The 19781-nt window shown below is 38.6% G+C and overlaps 1 protein-coding gene across 2 annotated transcripts in view; it reads left to right on the top strand.

Moving 5' to 3' along the window:
* LOC104589884 (MAP3K epsilon protein kinase 1-like) overlaps window positions 1–19781 on the top strand; it is a 76364-nt gene that overhangs the window by 45526 nt on the left and 11057 nt on the right. For both annotated transcript variants that reach the window (XM_010248336.3, XM_010248337.3), the window contains exons 13-22: window positions 7042–7338; window positions 7429–7473; window positions 9430–9609; window positions 9740–9823; window positions 10209–10300; window positions 10394–10477; window positions 12811–13613; window positions 13841–14229; window positions 14337–14471; window positions 17401–17807. In XM_010248336.3, the coding sequence (XP_010246638.1) occupies window positions 7042–7338; window positions 7429–7473; window positions 9430–9609; window positions 9740–9823; window positions 10209–10300; window positions 10394–10477; window positions 12811–13613; window positions 13841–14229; window positions 14337–14471; window positions 17401–17807 (2516 nt within the window). The remainder of the gene's footprint in view (window positions 1–7041; window positions 7339–7428; window positions 7474–9429; window positions 9610–9739; window positions 9824–10208; window positions 10301–10393; window positions 10478–12810; window positions 13614–13840; window positions 14230–14336; window positions 14472–17400; window positions 17808–19781) is intronic.

Below are 19781 nucleotides of genomic sequence, written 5' to 3'. Positions count from 1 at the left end.
GTGCGTGAAGCCAACTGTTTCTGCTGCATAACCCCACCACCTTTCTGTGACGGGTCATATCCACTCATCAAATGAGTTTCCCTTTGGCCTCTATCAGACAAGGTTCAGAGCCGTTTTCAGGTAAACCCTTCTGTCAGTGAGTGCACACCCATCATATTCAGGTTACGCCAAGGTACCGTGAGAGAGTTCCCATTTTCTGGTGAAGCCCCTCTCACATCGGTCTATGACGCCCCTATCATCTTATGAAACACTCTAACAGATCCAACAGCAAATGGATAGCCCAATTTTATGGTGCGTTTCCTCATTACTGATGGACCCATCATTGTGCTAATGACGGAAGGCCTTTAGAGAGTCCATCATATGGATCTCCCTATCACTTGCATTCATATTTGCTGGAGGGAACAAAATTACGGCCTAGTTCTAATTGAGGTCAAACCAAAGTGGCTCTCACTGACTTTCATAAAGTCAGATTTCTGGTGGGCCTTAATCGGCTAGGGGTTCCGTACGCATCCCTTTTCAGGGTTGTGGGGCCCACCAGGCAAAGAGGGGGGTCATCCAATGACCTTCAGGGACACCATGGCAATGATGTGCATTCAGCCATGGTGTGCGCAAGAGCCACTAACGAGTCATCACGGGCCAAGTACTTATGGCCCATGGTCGCAGCACATCAAACATCCAAACATCACATGTAAAGGAGGAATTGATCCAATCAATTAATTGCTGTAAAGCCCATTCAACGGCCCATTTAAAAACCAAGTCATTAACGATTAATGTCCACTAGGTGTATGGGCTGAATCGCAGATAGCAGTTCGGCCCATACAGCTTATCTCACAATAATGGGCTTTTGCAGTTTTAACCCTTTAAAACTGGGCTTTACAAGTGGGCCAAATTAATCCCTGTAATTGAACATCAGATTTGGAACAAAAGTGTGAGACAATTGGACTGAGAACAGCCCCTTTCGAAACCCAGATTCGGTCCAAACAGTTTTGGTCCAATCTAGTCCGAAATGGTCCAAAACTGATTTTCAATTCAAGAATTAATTATTGAATGATCTGAAATTAATAGTTTTGATTTCTAGCAAACACAAAACAATTATGGACTGTTCGCACCACCTGTAAAACAGAGGTTAATCACAAGGGTTGCAGTTTCATAAACTGCAAATCGCAGAAAACGATTTCTCCATCTGCAAATCTCCAGCGCCGCCATCTTCTTCCATCTTCTTTAATCAAGAAAATAACAGAAATCCTATTTCTATTAATTACATTCTTGATCAAATCCTATACATTCAGTCTAAAAATAAAAAAAATATTTACAGACCGAATTGAATGAAATAAATAAATAGAAAAGAAAAAGGGTGCGCAGACCATCTGCGCTAAAACTGCACTGCGATCTCCAGGTTTGAACAGTCCATTAAATCAAAATAAATAAAGAACAATTCCAAATAAATTTTGGATTTAATAGAAATTAATTTCAGATCAATCGCCCTTAACAAGAAACAGTTTCTTGAAAAAAAAGAAAACAATCTGCGCAAATCTTGAAAGAACACCTTCTATCCATCTGCGCAGGGTCAGATCTGATTTTCTTTTGGTTCAAGATTCAAACCTGTGGCTCTGATACCACTGAAAGAATGGTAGGATCCATCTAATGGACGCCATAAAGGTTGCGGAATGGGTGGGGCGAATTTCAAAAATTTCCTACCTTCTCCCAACTGGGAATCATGTTCCCTGAATTTAGAATACAATATTCAAGGATCTACTTGAACCCTAATCAAACCAGATCTGTACCAAAAGATAAATGGGAGGATTATACCTGATCCGGAGAAGCAGTATCTCCCAAAGTTGGTGTTCACGCCCAAAGAATGCTCCAAGATCTGTCCCTACTGAAGATGACACAGCTGTGGATGGAACAGAACCAGCAGGGTGCGTCCTACACACTGGATCCTTCACAAGAATCCCCTGGATGTACTAAACACTGAATTCTTTCAGTCTTTCTTGCAAGACTGATGTCAAGAACTGGTTTCTTGACTTTCTTTTCTGCAAGGATCAAATCTTGCAATAATGCAGATGGCGGCGGCAGGAGGAGATTTCCAGAAACGAAAAAGCTGAACTGTTTTCTTTTCTGGAGAGAATGAGATCTAGTCTCAATTCGCAGGAACCCTTCTTGCTTACCAAAACCTCTTGGATCGAAATCTGATTTCTCTCTCTTGGTTCATTCGAAAATCTCCTCCCTTTCTTCTTGATTAAGAAATCTCCTAATTAGGAGTTATCCCAATCCAAATCAGTATTTGGATAGGGGATAATCTTAATCCCTTTCCCAGATAGAGTTAGCTTACTCCTGATCTTATCAGGAGGTTACCAGATTCAAATCTGATTTGAATTTGGTCTCTAAGAGTGGATAAGGCTAAGAGCCCAATCCTTTTTGCTAACTTCAATCTCAAATTCGCCCCATTGATGGGTGATCATATCAGCCCACCTCGAAATGGGCTTTTGGCCCATTAAGTATTCAGTGTTTAATTAGTTTCCAATCTGCTGCCCAGTTGGGCTTCTTTGTATGGCGTGGGACCCAAGCATTGATCTACACACCAGCCACATGGGTTCGGCCCAGCCTTTAATACAAGGCCCAGCCGAATTCACTGAAAATCTCAATGAACCCCTTGAGTCCATCGTATGAACCCTATGGGCCCAACACTTACATTAAGTGGTCCCTGGGCCAAGCCATCTTATAAAAACCCAGGGACTGTGGGCAGGTGCAAGATTAGCCCATCAGGTATTATCCTAAATGGTCTTACACTTAACCTCTCAGCCCTTAATGATCAAGCACTGCCCGACAAGAGAGGACCTCTCCCTCGGCTGCAAGGAACAGTGCCGCACTCTCCTCTCACATGGATCCCGGGAATTAAAACCATTTGCAAACATTTTGAAACCGTACATATATATGTAAATATATTAATTTTTCAAAAACAAAATTCCAACGATTGAAATCAACTGCCGGCAGTTTGGTTTCCATCAGAGAGAGTGCATTCCCGATCATTACCCTTTGTCCGACAAAGTGGCTGATTCTGTCACTATGACCACCCACTCAGATGAATTCTCAAACTGCCCCAACATACCCAGGTTTTGATCCCCACTAAGGATCTCACTGATTGGCATATCAAAGGCAGCCTGATCCAGCACCTAGTGAAGTGTCATAATCGAGTCTAGGGGTCAGGTGTAACTTTCCAGTTTTGCCCATCTGTCTCCAAGGTCCAGGGCAAGACTGGAAATCTGGTCCGGTTCAAGGATTCAAGTAATCCCATGCTGTATGTGCCTCGGGTCTTACCCTGATGGCTGAGACAGGCCATCCCAACACTTGGTGGCACACCAGTATCAGCCTTGGCAGGATAAATCTCCCCAGACTTATCCAACGGCTGTGAACATTTAAAACTAACATGAGTCTCTACAAATGTCCAGTTTTAGGGTTTTACATAGGATTAAACCAAACAACATGAATCAAACATGCACTTTATTTATTTCCACTAAATAACAAAAGTACATCAAAATGATTGAAGCTAAGGGCATACAAAACTGTCTAACAGTGGGTAGGTTTGGAGTTCAAAAATCCAACACATTGCGAATTTTGGGGAGGGTACGGATTGGGAGGTTTAGGGAGGCAGGGAAGAGTAGTGTATTTACAAAACCCTCCCTGGAAATCCTATCGTCATTGTCATCGACTCGTCGTTGTCATCATCATCATCATTATCATCACTATCATCCAAACCTAATCCCAACTATATGGGTTTGGCAACATGACTCCTCTTTCAGCATTCTCCCACTTGTTATCCATCAATCATTTACCCCAAACGAAATAACCTTGAGCTGAGAAACTATATACTTTGGATTTATATAGCCTACAAAGGATAGTGAGAAACAGTGACAGAAAAGTATCAAGGCATGGATCAATTGGAATTCTTTTTCCGGCAAGATGTTTACAAAGGCTAATTGGACTGTAAACTGAGGTTGCTGCTGAGAGTTGATTGTGATATAGAAGAAGAAAAAAAAAAGGAAGGTTGTTAGCTGAGAGGTTGACACCAATGGAGAAGCCTCTATGTTAAAGAGATGTTGTGAGAAAAACCAATGAAAATGGAAGACAAAATGGGAATGAGGATGAGGGTTTTCTAGAGTGGTATATGATGTTGAGGGTATTTACCTTAATACCCATGGTACTGCATAGGTTTTCTCGGGTCCTAAGATTACTAAGACTGTGCAACACTATGGTACTCCATACAAGATATGGGATAAACTGCTGGAGAGATAGGGGCAGAGGAAAAATTTTGCAAGGATATATAGGCTGAATCAAGACATTGCAGTGATGTGTCAAGGAGAACTTATGGTGGCAACATATTTTGCAACCCTTGAAGACCTTTGGGAAGAACTTGACCATCTCTTAATATTGGACTGGGAGAGTACCAAGGACAAAGAAAACCTTGACAAACAAGTTGAAGAAGGGATTCTCTTCAAGTTCCTTGCAGGTCTGAATTCTTCCTATGAGAGCATTCACTCTCAGATCTTGGGAAGGAATGAACTACCTGACCTTCAGCATGTCTTCTATCTAATTAGGAGTGTAGAGTTGAGAAGAAAAGAGATGGGAAGTGAGGTTCAGTTTCATCCAACTGAACAATCAGCCCTTGTTTCATCTCCAGGTAAAGGGAACAAGGGTGGAGACAATTACCTTTTGAAGTGTACTTGTTGTGGAGGAGAGAAACATACAAAAGATACTTGCTAGATTCTGTATCTCCACCTCAAATCAGAAGCTCTAAGGAAGGATAAGAAGCCATACAAAGGTCCTAATGGTGCTGGCCATGTTGCAAGTCCAAATGTATTGTGGTAAGAAAAGTACTACTTCAAGTGCTTCCTCCCAGTCTGGACAGACTTATACTACTAATTCCAGTCTCCCACCCAAATGTGGCTGATTGCATGCTGACTCCATTTTCAATTCTTTGTCCTAATCAGGTTGAGTTTTCTCTACCACCCAAGGTGTTTGGGTGTGTGTATTTTATCCATGTCACAGACCTCAAGAGAACCAAATTGGACTCCAAGGCTATACATGGTGTTTTTCTTGGCTATTCTCCTACTCAAAAGGGCTACAAGTGTCTTGATCTTCACATTGGAAGGAAGATTGTTACCAAAGATGTTACATTTTTTGAATCCCAGTAATTCTTTTGAGCCTCCCTGGAATTCTCTTCAGGGGGAGACTAGTAGGGTGGAAGAGGTTTCCTTCGAGTAAATCCTTTCTTGTCTCGGCCTCAACCCTGATTCCTCACCTCCATCCCCTCCACCTTCTTCCTCTGATACGTCTTGCCATGGAAAGACTTCTACGACTGCTGGCCCTGTCAACACCCAACACACTACTTATGATGGCATGGAAATGAGTGTGTATAAAAGAAAGAGGAAATGGTTTCTTATCATCTTTATGATGGAGATCCTCCAGCTGAATTCTACGATAAATTGGGTGGCTCTCAACTTTGGTCAAGGTACTATTTCTAAACTTGATTTGGATTTACCCATTGCCTTCTATAAGAAGACTCACTCATGTACTTCGCACCCAATATCAAAGTTTGTTCCATATTCTCATCTTTCCCCTACTTATTACTCCTTTGTGTCTACTTTATCTTCTATTACTACTCCTTCTAGGTATTCAGAAGCTATTCTTGATTCCAAATGGAGAGAAGCAATGGATGAAGAAATGAAAGCTATTTTGAAGGCTGGCACATGGGAGTTAGTAGAGCTGCCACATGGGAAGAAAACTGTAGGTTGCAAGTGGGTTTTTACAGTAAAATGCAAGGCAGATGGGTCAGTGGAGCGATACAAGTCAAGATAGTTGCTAAGTGATTCACTCAAAGTGAGGGCATTGATTACAAGGAAACATTTGCTCCTGTTGCAAAGTTGAATTCAGGAAAGAACCATTTCTGGAGATCCATGTATTCCTTATTTACCTACTACAAAGCAACTTGCAGATATGTTTACAAAAGGATTGCCCAAATCAAAATTTCATGAATCATTGGACAAGTTAAACATGATGAATATCTATGCTCAACTTGAGGGGGGAGTATTGTTAGCCTTAATGTTTTATGGGCTGGGCTATTTCTTACTTAACTTATTCCATTTTGGGCCCACTGGCCAAAGTTATTTGTCTCTTAGTGATTGTTCATGTTCAGCCCACCTAATGAAGGGCAATCTTGTACTTTCCCCTGTTTTAGATCTCTTTTAAATGTTATGTTGGGCTGGACAGAGAAAGGCTAAAGTTTTATATTGATAAAAATCTTTTAATAGAGAAAAAGTATCAGGAAGGGAAAAAAGGTTGACCCTTTTTTCTATTGAATGTATAAAAAAGAAGAGTATTTATCCTTCTCTTCTGATTTTCTATTTTTCTATTTTAAACACTTTCATCATTTATGTTTTAATGCTAAAACGCTTTAACAAAGCATAGGTAATATGCAGTATGATAGGATACATTATCAGATATAGTAATAGGAAGTAGCTATAGTAATAATACCAGAATAAGGCACCATTCTTGTGTTTCTATCACTTAGTTGGGTGCCTAGTTGCATAGATGGGCACTTTTTTTTTTGTTGTAAAAACCATGGCATTTGGGATTCATATAAAGCATGCCTTATGAGTAGGGTTGTTTGTGGGTTGGGTTTAGTGGTAAACTGCCATTCCTTATCTGGTTAAGGTTGGCTCAGCTATTCGGGTTTTGGTTGAGATAAACCTGTACCAAACCCGACCCTTTGACATTGCAGCATTGAGAGATTTATTTAGATAGCTTTAAATGTGTATATGTAGGATAGGCCAGGTCAGGTTGGGGTTGGAGTTACTTTGAGCTATGTTGAGGTTGAGTTAAACCTGTACCGAACCTGACCTGTTGACATCCCTACTTATAAGTGGGACATAATCCATTACTAACTTCAGAACTATTGAATGGAAATATTTGAGATTAGACATTGTGTTTTGCATTTTCTTTCAACTCTCGACTTATGGATTTATTGAACTGCTTCTTTTGAAGGCTGCTAAGGCATCAATCATTTCCGGAGGACATGAATTAAGTAGATTCAGTGACACACCAGGGGATGCTTCTTTGGATGATTTATTTCATCCGCTTGACAGAAACCAAGAGGACCGGGCAGCTGAAGCTTCAACATCCTCCTCATCACAGATAAATCAAGTTAGTGTTATACATGATGCTGGAAAGAATGACCTGGCAACAAAGCTCAAGGCTCGAATGGCTCAAAAGCGGACAGAAAATGAAATGGGACAGACTGGGGGAGACTTGTTGCGCCTCATTATTGGCATTGACACTTCGGTATGTTTTCATTATTTTTTTGGTGTACTGTGTACATGGTGTTTTGTATTAATTTTTCATCCTAACATTATGGTGCTTTTTTCCGAGCAGGTTTTTGATGACAAACTGGCTGGAGAAAACCTTTTTCCTCTACAGGTGCTCCAGATTGTCTTATCATATACTTGTTCAGCTTTTCTGTAGCAATTATGTACTTAGATAAAGTATTGGCTATCTCTTTTTTTGTGATAGAATGTGTACCATGCATTATATTACTTCTGTACTCCTAACATGCATGGGCACACTTGGCATTCTTTCACAAAATTAATCTTGGTTAATTATAAGTGAGTTATCTCAGTACTTTTTCAATTCGGAAAAGAAGAATGAAAAAAATTGCATATTGCACCTTTAACCAAAAAGTAAAAAGGAAAACAGTGGTGAGTAACTGAATATACTGGGGACCCTTGTTGCAAGATGTTTGTTTTTGATATTAAAAAAATTGAAGGAAAGATGAATGCAACTTCAAGTGATAAGGCTTCAAGAGAAAATCTCAAACCAATAAAAAAGGTCACCAGGCACAGGAAAATCTCAAGTCCAGACTCAACTATAGCAACCAGAAATCCACAAGGAAAATCTCAAACCAAAAAAAAAAAAAAAATAGAAAGGCCCCCAGGCACAGCCTGCCACCACCTATCTCAGGAAAAAAATGAAGAATTCCCTCAATCCTATCACAATCCTTGTTTTGTAAACAATACAATAAAAGACTTAAGCAAGCATTTTCTTTTACTATTACTGAAGGCCTTCTTCTACCTGTTGCATGAACTCATTCAAAGGTTTGAATTTGCATTCTTAAGACTTTTCATTTCCTCTTGACCTTCTAATTCCATAGACTCTTCTGGCATGTTCCTCCCCACCTATTAAAAACAACCCCAATTTCGTCCTTACCTCTGTGTCTTTATCAACCAAGATCTACTTTCTTTTCTACCTTAAATATTGATCCAATACTACTGCCACTTCTCCTGCCTTGCTGTCTGCCTCCACCATCTTATTATCATCTTCCTCAGACTCTCAGTCTGAAGTATCTGTTGAATCATCCATTGACCAAATTTTATAACTGGCTGCTGAAAACAACTTGTTACTAATGATACCACAGAATTAATCTCTAATTTATTAAGGCGGAATGCCGGAATCTTGGTCCCTTCTCTCACTGCCTACATGTCTTGACTCATTTGCCATCATCAAATTATTTCCCCAATTGAGACCTTCCAAGATGTACAAGAAATTGATGTCAAGGCATCTCCTAGGTGGCTGGGTGCCCTTGATTTGGCACAGTGCTACAATATCAATACCTATTAATATGCGTGCTAATAGATTAATATACCATGTATAAAGCCCATTAGCAAATGCTAGTCTCAGCTCACTATCTTTGGCCTTGGGAGGGGTGGACTGGGCATACATGTGTAGGATAAAGATGTTTTTTTCCTTCTTTATTCTATTCTCTAGCTCTTATTGTTAAATAAAACAGTGGCTCCACCTGTTATTTCTGATACTCTTATTTTGGTCCATGGCTGTCCTTTCTTTGGCACTATTTCTTGATTATGGTGGAAATGAAATTGGATTGGCTCCCATCCTGGAAGTTTCGAGATCCCACTGTTAGGGCTGAATTTATTAATGGAGCTGAATTTTAATTCCAGAGAGATTGGAGCATTGCCTCCAAATCCTTGTTTTGGAATATTCCATAATTCCTGAGATAGTCACTTAAGTGTTGTTGGGTTGGATGAGATAGATCAGGGTGAAGTTGAAATTGGAGACATTCAGGGGATCAATTTCTTGTATCTGGACTCCACTGCTTGGGTCCATTTTCCAATTGGAACAGAATTCAGGATAATACAGACTTTAGTGTTTGAATCATATATGTTTGTTGACTTAGAGGTTACCCCCTCCCCTCAGCCACACACACACACACTGTTAGACACACATTGGGGGACCAGGTATTCAAGGCAGGGATTAGAATTCAATTCCAAATGCACTCCCAAGATTTAAACAGAGTAAGGGAATTAATTTGATATAGATCAACTGACCTTGAATGAATATTATATGTTTTCCCATTTGTAGGCTGTAGAATTTAGCAGATTAGTTGGGTCACTAAGGCCAGAAGAGTCGGAAGATGTGATTGTTTCTACATGTCAGAAGCTTAATGCTTTCTTTCAAGAGCGTCCAGACCAGAAAATTGTCTTTGTTTCTCAACATGGTTTTCTCCCCTTAATGGAATTGCTTGAAGTTCCTAAAACTCGTGTAAGTTTGCTTTATTGGTGGTTTCATCTTCTGATTTGATGTCTTCCTTTCCATTAGCATCTCAACAAGTTCAATATGGTGGCTTTCCACATTTTGTTTTAACTTTTTCCATATGATTCAACAAATGCAGGTTATATGTTCTGTTCTTCAAATTATAAACCAGATAATCAAAGATAATACTGGTTTCCAAGAAAATGCATGTCTTGTTGGCTTGGTAAGTACCATATTACCTCTTAGGTGTACATTTGAGTCAGGGAACTTTCTTTTGTTAATTCCATTGAGATTTGTGGCCCTCTAATGCTGTTTTTCAAAAAAAATTAGAATGTAAAATTGTCCCAACTAGTTGGCCCTTGCCATCCAATTTATATATTTTTTCAGTTGTTATTCACTGGTAGGTTTATCGATTTAATTGATTATTAGATAGCTATTCTTATTGTCACATATGGAATTGTGGGCCTGAGTCTAAAAATGCAGTGGTTAAATCAAGAGGATGAGTGTGTGAGAATACTTTGAACGTTATATAGGGTTTTTTTTGGCTGTTGTTATTGGGTTGTCGTTTATTCTTTTATTAATATTGATTGTCTTGCAAATTAAATCAGATTCCTGTTATCATGAGCTTTGCGGTACCTGATCGACCCCGAGAAGTTCGTATGCAGGCTGCCTATTTCTTGCAGCAGCTTTGTCAATCAAGGTGTAGATTCGTTATATACATTCTATTGTTATATAGTATTTTTAATACATTGTTGATTAGTTTGAATTGATCATGTTAGCTTCTGTTATCCAGCTCCTTGACATTGCAAATGTTCATTGCTTGCCGTGGAATACCTGTTTTGGTGGGCTTTCTTGAGGCTGACTATGCAAAATACAGGTTTGTACTTCATCCATTTTATGCATGGATTAGATTTTCAATTTTTAGGATAGGATGTTCTTAAGATTGAATGTCATAGGTACCTAATGGTATGGTCTTAGAGCTTTTCTTTTTTTCTTTTTCTTTTTTTTGTTTTTGATTGGGGTGTGTACAGAGCAACAAATTAGTCTACTCAGGTCTTATTGGCTCAGGGAATTCTATTAGAGTACAGATTTGCTTTTAATGTTTCAAAGATGATGTAGTGATGCTGGGTGGTTAATCAAGTAATATTATTCAATGGATCAGAGATAGAACTGGTGAACCTTGGTTACCAATTCAGCATCTGGTGTGAATATCATGTTCTGGTGGCCTCCAAGTGGTAGGGATCAGTCCAGGCATTATAAGACCTATTCTCATAAGAAGGACAACAAACAGGTTCTGATTTCGCATGGCAAGACTCCTGGGACTTGGACTGATCTCGTCAGGGGTATTTTCATCATTATGACCAGTCCCATGTGGGCCTGGGCTATATAGCATTTTGTTCCTCTAGCCTAGTAGTGCTTCTCTTTCAATTTTTTAGTGGGTAGAAAGTTATTGTGTTTCTTGATGCACAATAGAAGGAGTGACATTTTTTTGTAATTATGGTGAACAGTATTCCGAGCCATACAAGTCACTTTATAGATAGATGTATTCTCTTCCTTTCAAGCTAATGAATGAATGATGATTTCTTGAGAGCTCTTTTGCAAGCCTTTGTATGTAGCGATTCCTACAAACCCTAGAGTGGTTCTAGGACCCTTGGAGTCATTCTTTGGGATTTCTTTCTCTACCCTTTCTCTTCTCTTCTCTTCTCTCTCTCTCTCTATTCCTCTCTTTCTGTCTTGTGATAGGTTATTGAAGTTCTACTGCATCAGTTTTGGTATCAGAACATTAGGTTTCAAATGGCTCATTACCATGGTAAAAACCCAGAATCCAAAGTTTAAATATCAGTGTGGGTGAAAATGTTGATCATCCTAAGAAAAGCGCCAGAAATGTCAGAAATATCGTACATAAATGTTGTAAAAATTATGGGCATGGTGGAAACATTGTAAAGTATGCAAATTATAGAATGCTATTTTATGAAATGATTAAAGAAGCATAAGCACACTTTTTAAAACTATTATTTTGTTCCAAATCATTAAACAAAGCTAAGAAACTAAGGTTATAGACAGAAGAATACATTTTCAAATTGCCCTGTAAACATTAAGATACAGAGTTAATGATAGAATGAGTTAAAGCAAAATTTAAACTCATAGAAAATGTAAATGGTTGTAATAGATCAACCAAATAATCTATTACACAAATAAAAACTAATATTTAACTTCCTGTTCGAAATGAATATTTGAGTTAGCTCAAAGTGGTAATCATGTAAGTTAGGCGGGAAATAACATTGTTATTCCACAAGTCCTCTTTCTCTACTCTCTCTCTCTCTATTCCGCTCTCTTCTGTTATGTGATGGTTTATCCTACTGCATTACCTCGATTGGGCAACTGATACGTTGGCCAAGGGTGAGGAAGGGTTTAGGGCTAATCCAGGTCCAACTATGAGACTTGGGCCCTAGCCTGAGGCCTGATGCACCCTGAGGTAAAGCCTGGTATGGGCACCCCAAGTCAGTTGTAGCTAAACCTTGACATAACTCAAGCTAGGCTTTGGCTTGGTTCAGTAGAGGATCTTTTTTTTTGCACTTGGACATTTTACTTGGGCTGTATGGTCCAATTTAGAAAAGAAAATAGGAGAAAATATAGAAATTACATTAGTACCTAATGGCTTACAGTGTATGCATGCATAGCCTTGTCTAAATAACAAATGCATGCAAACTTGTGTGATTATGTAAGATATGTGTGTACACTTGTAGTATAAATGAGCACTGTAAATATATATTTGTACTTTACCCAAAGGCTTGGGCAGGTTTGGGCCACTTGTGACTTCAACCCTATACCAACCTGAGGTGGAGTCAGGCCTAGGTCCAGAGCAGAGCCTGAAAATCTAAGACCACCCCATGTAAAAGCCCTGTACATGCTGGGTGGGAATTTGGTTAAGTGAACCCAAGTTGCATTCTTATGTGGAGGCTGAAGATCATAATTTTCTAAGCAGGAACCATTGTGTTATTGTATCTGTGATGCCTTCATTTACATGTACAACAAAAGTAGGCTGTGTGTGTGGAGGTTGTAATGCATTTTATTTTTCATCGGCATCAGTCAGAGGATTTTATACCTGCTGAGCTTCTTCTTTTTTCTTCCTTCTTTTTCTTTATTTTTCCTCTTTTTTTTTCAGTATATTACCCCAAATGTATTGATTAATTTCTTCTACCTCTCCAGAGAAATGGTTCATCTAGCCATTGATGGCATGTGGCAGGTCTTTATGCTTCAGCGTTCAACACCTAGAAATGATTTCTGTCGCATAGCTGCAAAGAATGGTATACTTATAAGGCTCATTAACACCCTTCACAGTTTGAATGAAGCAACTCGATTGGCAGGTGGGTATGTTCAAGGGGATGGTTTAGCTCCAAGACCACGATCTGGTCCTCTAGATTCTAGCTTTCCTGTTTCAACACAAGGTGAAATACCCCTTTCTAGTCCTGATCAACTTGATGTGCTTAAGGTTAGACATGGGGTTATTGACCATCCTTTGTCAACTGGAACAATGGAACCATCGCGTGCTTCAGCTTCATACTCCCAAAGATCAGATGCCAACCAAGACTCCAGGTACTTTCTTGGTGATAGTGATAAAGCTCAGTCAAACCACACTGTAATGGAAGCTTCAGTTGCTTCCAAGTTTCCGGAGCCAACAGTTATAGAAAATGATACTTCTCGAGCAGAAGTTGACCTTAGACAACGAGTCACTAACTTGGACAATAGGATTTCTACTGACAAGCCTTTAAAACAAACGGAGAATGCATCTAATGGTTTCCCAACCACATTAGCTTCTCAGCAAGAGCAAATTCGACCACTTCTTAGTTTGTTGGACAAGGAACCTCCATCCAGACATTTCTCTGGTCAGCTTGAGTATGTACGCCAGCTCTCTGGATTGGAGAGACATGAAAGCATACTGCCATTGTTACATTCATCCGCAGAAAGGAAAACAAATGGTGAATTAGATTTTCTGATGGCAGAATTTGCAGGTAACTAACTCTGATTATTTGCAGGTAAAAAAAGACTTTCTTTTTTTTTTTCAGCTCCCGATTGCTTAAATTGCAACTCTAATTTATTCTTTCTGTTGTTATTGACTATTAAGTTATGGGAGGTGCCATAATTAACTTATTAGTGCTTGCACAAGGAGTGACTGTAACACTTGTATATATTTATTTCTTAGTATTACTTATCAGTAAAATTTTCCTTCTGTTTACAGAGGTTTCTGGTCGTGGAAGAGAAAATGGAAATCTTGACTCCGCTCCAAGATTATCACACAAAACAGTAACCAAGAAGTTAGGACCACCAATGTCTAATGAAGGAGCTGCCTCAACATCTGGCATTGCATCTCAGACTGCATCAGGTGTACTCTCTGGCTCAGGTGTTCTAAATGCTAGACCAGGAAGTGCAACATCTTCTGGATTACTTTCACACATGGTGTCAACATTGAATGCTGATGTGGCTAGGGAGTACCTTGAGAAGGTTGCTGACCTACTGCTTGAGTTTGCCCAAGCAGACACAACAGTTAAATCTTACATGTGTAGCCAGAGCTTGCTTAGCCGTCTTTTCCAGATGTTCAATAAGATAGAACCTCCTATACTTCTGAAGGTTTGAGAAAAGAAACATGCTGATGCTGTACCACTGAGGTTTCTCTCTTTATAATTTTGATTTCAAATCTATGACATTGTTATCTTTTCTCTTATTCTATGTTATAGTTATTGAAGTGTATCAACCATTTGTCAACCGATCCAAACTGTTTAGAGAATCTTCAGCGTGCTGATGCAATCAAACATTTGATTCCAAATCTTGATCTCCAAGAAGGACCTCTCATACATCAGATACATAGTGAAGTGAGTCTTTTCTTTCTTTTTTTTTTTCTTTTTTTGCTTTGCACTTAATATGTTCAAATTGGATGACAATATGCCAGATATAGCTTTCTGTGTCTTAATTGAAAATTAAATTTTTGAAATGCCTTCTTTAAAAACTTTAGAATATCTATGCTGTTCAGCTGCTTCATTGTACTTGGCATTGGCTACTTCTAGGTGTTTCTTTACTTGTGTATCACATAGTGGTTGTTTGGCTGCATGAAAGATGCACTTGATCGCATTAAAAGACTTTCTTTCTTATTCAGCAAAATCCCAATGAGCATCACTTCCCACATCTTCCTCATCATCAAGAATAGGTTCTTAACTTTGAGGTTGAAAATTCTAGTCATTATAAACCTGTTCAATCATGTTTATCCTTCTAGTATGTGGTTGTGGAAGTGTTTTGAAAGAGCAAGGTGAGGTATGAACTTATTGAAGCAAGGCACATTTTTTTTTAATCAAAAACTTGAATAATATAATTAAAAAAGTTAAATACCTAAACTTACTAGAACCAGTCTGGATAGAAGAGGGCTGCAGCTTTTGGATTTATCTGGTGGTCTCTGTTGGGTAATTTCATGATCAGTCAAAGACCTGCTGTGCTGATATTTGAGAAAAAAGGAAAGCTGGTTTGGAGACCTGTCCCTGCAGCTATTTTATGGTCAATTGGACTGAAAGAAACAATAGAATTTTCTGTAACAAGTCAAAAAGTCCAGATGATCTGGTGCAGTGTGCAGTCAGTAAATTGGTATATTAGTTTTCTGTAAAATCTGAGTTTAAGCACCTGAATGTCCCTGAGGTGTTGAGGTCCCAGTCTATTTGGAGTCTGTAATCTGAGTTGTTTCCTTGGCTAGTCTTAGTATGGCTAGGAAGCTGTTGTATCATTTGCTCCTCCTTTTAATAAAATTTTACCTTACCTTTCAAAAAAAACATCAAGCCATTATTGCAATTCAGTCACAAAGACAATTAGACATAGTTTACACTTGAAATTCAAACAATCAAGATATTAAAGTCTAAGGTCACACTTGAAATTCAAAGAAACAAGATATTAAAGCCATTGTATGTAGATTTTGTTTGATTTTCAAGTCAAACTTGATTATTTCATCTTAGTCTTCTATTGTATAAGTGGTAAATTCTATTGTTAAGTACATAATGGTAGATGTAGATTAAAAATAGGGTCAAGTCATTTTCCTATATATATTTTGCCTTTTATTATATTTATATTTAATTTTTTGACAAGTTTACAATACAATTAAGATTTTCAAAGCATCTTCATCTCCACTAGGAAGTTCAACTTCATTTTTATTGTAGTCATCAACAGTACCTCCTTCCATTTCTTCCAAGGTTTAAAATGTCGATGTCATTAGAAATGTCGGTCATCCAAATATAAGAAACGTGTCGGAAATGTCAGAAATATCGTATGAAAATATTGTAAAAATTATAGACATGGTGGAAACATTGTAAAATATGCAAAATATAGAATGGTATTTTATGAAATAACAAAAGAAGCGTAGGCACACCTTTTTAAATTATTATCTTGTTCCAAATTATTAAACAAAACTAAGAAACTAAGGTTATAGACAAAAGAATATGTTCTGAAGTTGCCCTGTAAACCTTAAGCTTTAGAACTTCATGATAGAATTAGTTAAAGCAAAATTTAAACTCAGAGAAAATGTAAATGGTTGTAATAGATCAACCAAATAATCTACTACAGAAACAAAAACTATTATTTAACTTAATGTTTTAAATGAATATTGAGCTAGCTCAAAGTTGTAATCATGTAAGTTAGGTGGACAATAACTTGTTACTTCACATATCTATAATATTGTCACCAACTTATGTTATAATACTATCTCTTCTACTCCACATAGTACTGGTAGTTTTCACTAGGGAATATGTCAATTCTAGTAAAATTCCATAATATGTCGTGGATGCCATCTCTTGTACTCCATGTAGGTCTGGTAGTGTTCATTGGGGAAATGTCGATTCCAGTAAAATTTTGTGTTGCTACCCATGGAAATGGAAATATGTCGTGGAAATATTAGGGAAATCAGGGACATTTTAAACAATGCTCCAGATTGGGGTCTCTAACTCTACCATTGATATACCCCACTTTTCCGCTTGCAGTTATGTAGAGCTTGATTCCCTTTGACCATTCTAGGTAATTGAGACCATCAAAGGGAATCATAGCCATGGGAAAGCTCATGTCAAAACCTCCACTCAATCCACTCTGACTAGAATCCTCACAAGACATAGAACTTGATTTCAGTTCAGTCACAATTCAGTCAAAGAACTAGTTCTCAGTTAAGTTCAGAATCATAGTTCAGTCAAAAAAAAAGGTTAAAGCCTTAGTTCAGCCACAGTTCTAGGCACAAAAAATCTTGTTCTCACACAGAATAATCAAATCTGATCACACACCATCACTTGTTCTCAGATTACAACCCTACTGAACCAGTTCAGATGTGCAAAACATATCAAAAATCAGGTCTGACCAGTCCCTCCGAACAATAATTCATCAATTTTCCACACAACCATTGAAGTTTTAATAGGAACTAAGGAAGAAAAAACTGCTGTCACAGCAGTTACAGAACCGCAGACCTGAACAGCCCACCTGTCAGGGCAGATAACTGATTCATAGAGTTCTCTATCTGATGCATGGTTTGGACTGGACACCTCATCACTTCCCTATATGTAGTTATATGGTTTGCATACAGCTTCATTGAGATTTGATAGTCTCCCTATCGCTTAGAGTAGGTAGTTGAATGTTGCGGTTGTAATTTATTTTCTATCTTGTTATTGAGCAAATGTATGATGGTTTTAGAACAAATTTTTCTATCATAATTTGTGTACATTCATATTTTTTTTTTCTTCCACGACTCAATTTTGGATATTTTCTGACAATTTCCCATCATTGAAGGTCCTCAATGCGCTTTTCAATCTCTGCAAAATAAACAAGAGGCGGCAGGAGCAGGCTGCTGAAAATGGAATTATTCCACACTTGATGCGTTTCATCATGTCAGATTCACCCTTGAAACAGTATGCATTGCCTCTGCTGTGTGATATGGCGCATGCATCTCGTAATTCAAGGGAGCAGTTAAGGGCCCATGGTGGGCTGGATGTGTACTTGAGTCTGCTGGATGATGAACTCTGGTCAGTGACCGCATTGGATTCTCTTGCAGTCTGTTTGGCACATGACAATGATAACAAAAAAGTAGAACAAGCTTTACTCAAAAAGGAAGCTGTTCAGAAATTGGTGAAGTTCTTCCAGAGATGTCCAGAGCAACATTTTGTGAATATACTGGAGCCCTTTTTGAAAATTATCACGTATGTGTCTTGCCATCCACATATCTTTTTCTTTCCCATCCATGTGTAAGAATTTGTTTACCATTTTCTACTTTCAAGCATTATCTATATATAGTGTGTGGGGTGGGGGCTCATTGGAATGACCACGTCTTCACTCCCTAAATCTACATAAATACCATATTTCACCTCATATTTGAGTTTTTTTTTTTTTTTGGCTCTAAAGCATATCTCCTTGTCAAAGATTCCTTGGTTTTGTGGCCTTCAATACTAAAGGGCACAACTACAAATCTTCTTCCAAGATAGATTTTATATGCATAAATGTATTGCATATGTTGTATTAATTATAGTAAAGGTGATTTACCAACAGTATTACATGGCATGTGCACATGGTAATTGGAATCACACAATGCATATGGAGTCTGAGTGATCTAAAACACAAGTTCAATAAACCTTACCCCAACTAATGGGATTCATTACATGCATTTTAGTGTCATATCCATTGTTATATTATAGGCCCTCAAATTATTTTTTATTACTATAGTCCGTTTTGGTTTTGGCCTGCATTGCTAAACCTTTCAACTTGTAATCAATGTTTTAAAAGGTGTGGGAGGCGTACAACCTGAGGTGCCCCCAAAACACCCTGAGGCGCATGATAGAGGAGTTGATGCTCTCAGCTTTGCCGATAGAGGGTATGTAAGTAGCCCCTCTAGGGGTTTGCCCAACTCCTTTCCTCCCCTCCTCCACTAGGTTCAGTTCGCCATTCTCCTCAGACCTTCAGCGATGGGGGGAGGTGAATGCCAAGGTTTTTCAAACGGATGTACAGGAACAAGGTTGTGGTTTTGATTTTATTGGGGCTTCTTCTCATGGGGAATTAGTTTTGTCAACAATATTGTTGCCAAACAAGGTAAGATCACTTCCCCCCCTAGTGCTGCCAGGGGTCCTAAAGTTTTAGAGAGTGACATCTTCTCTTCGGTGGTGGGGGAGGTAAGTAACTATGTCTGACCTAAGTGGAGGGATGGCAATCGTGTTGGGCTTGGCTACAGCTCCAATTCCTTTGGAATCTAGGAGCTTGGCAGTAGGGAATTTGGTGAGTGGAGTTGGTGATTCCCTAAAAGAGGTAGGAGGTGGAATGGAAATGGGGTATGGTAGTGTTTCATCTTGTTTTTTGGATGTTATGGGGGTTGTGCTAGAAGATGTGATATCAGGAGTGTTTTTTTTTTTTTTTTTTGAAATATTTGTTGGAAGATTGGGTTATGATTTGGGAAGAAGGATGAAGGGTGGCAAGGCTGACGAATCGAAAGAGGGTAAGGAGAAATTTAAAACTTTGGTTTGTCCAAAAAAGATGAAGACCTCAAAAAATGGCCAGCTGGTTCATGTTATGAAGATCTCTTGGTTAAAAGGAGTTTGTGGTGTTGGTCCTTCCAACAAATTAGGGTTTATTTTGGAAAAGTGAAAAAGAGTTTAAGTGGTTTCAAGCATGGTCAAGTCTAGCAATGACAGTTATTAAGTAGTTTTTTTTTCTCTTTCTGATAAAGAGGGGTTGGGAAAGAAGTATCCAATTAAGGGTTCAAAAGATTTCTTAAGTAGGGCAATGGGTAGTAGAAAATATAAAACAAAGCCATTAGAAGAATCAAATAGAAGAGGCAAGGAGGTCTTGACTAAACCCTTCAAAGATAAGGAGGTCATTGTGGATGAAACTCATGTTGTGCACAAGGAGTTAGTCAACATGGAGGTGGAGGTAAGCAAATTGTTAGAGATCTCTTTTGTTGGATGTGATAGAAGGAATGGATAAAAGGTCTGGTCGAATGGGGTTCAAAACCCTAGTTTAAATGTCTCACAATGGTGGGATTGAATTCAGCTAGTAGGAGAGAACTTACATGGTTTGATCCCTTCTAATTCCTCTCTCTTTATTACTTGGGGGGGAGGGGGGGGGGTTGCAAGAGCCCTCTCTTAATCTATTTACAACTCCTAACTCATTTAAAATAATATTAGAGA

This window comes from Nelumbo nucifera, chromosome 7, assembly GCF_055504915.1.
Source record: "Nelumbo nucifera cultivar China Antique chromosome 7, China Antique-T2T, whole genome shotgun sequence".
Taxonomy (NCBI): domain Eukaryota; kingdom Viridiplantae; phylum Streptophyta; class Magnoliopsida; order Proteales; family Nelumbonaceae; genus Nelumbo; species Nelumbo nucifera.
The sequence above is the reverse complement of the archived record's forward strand: the minus strand, read 5'-3'. Positions and strand labels throughout refer to the sequence as shown.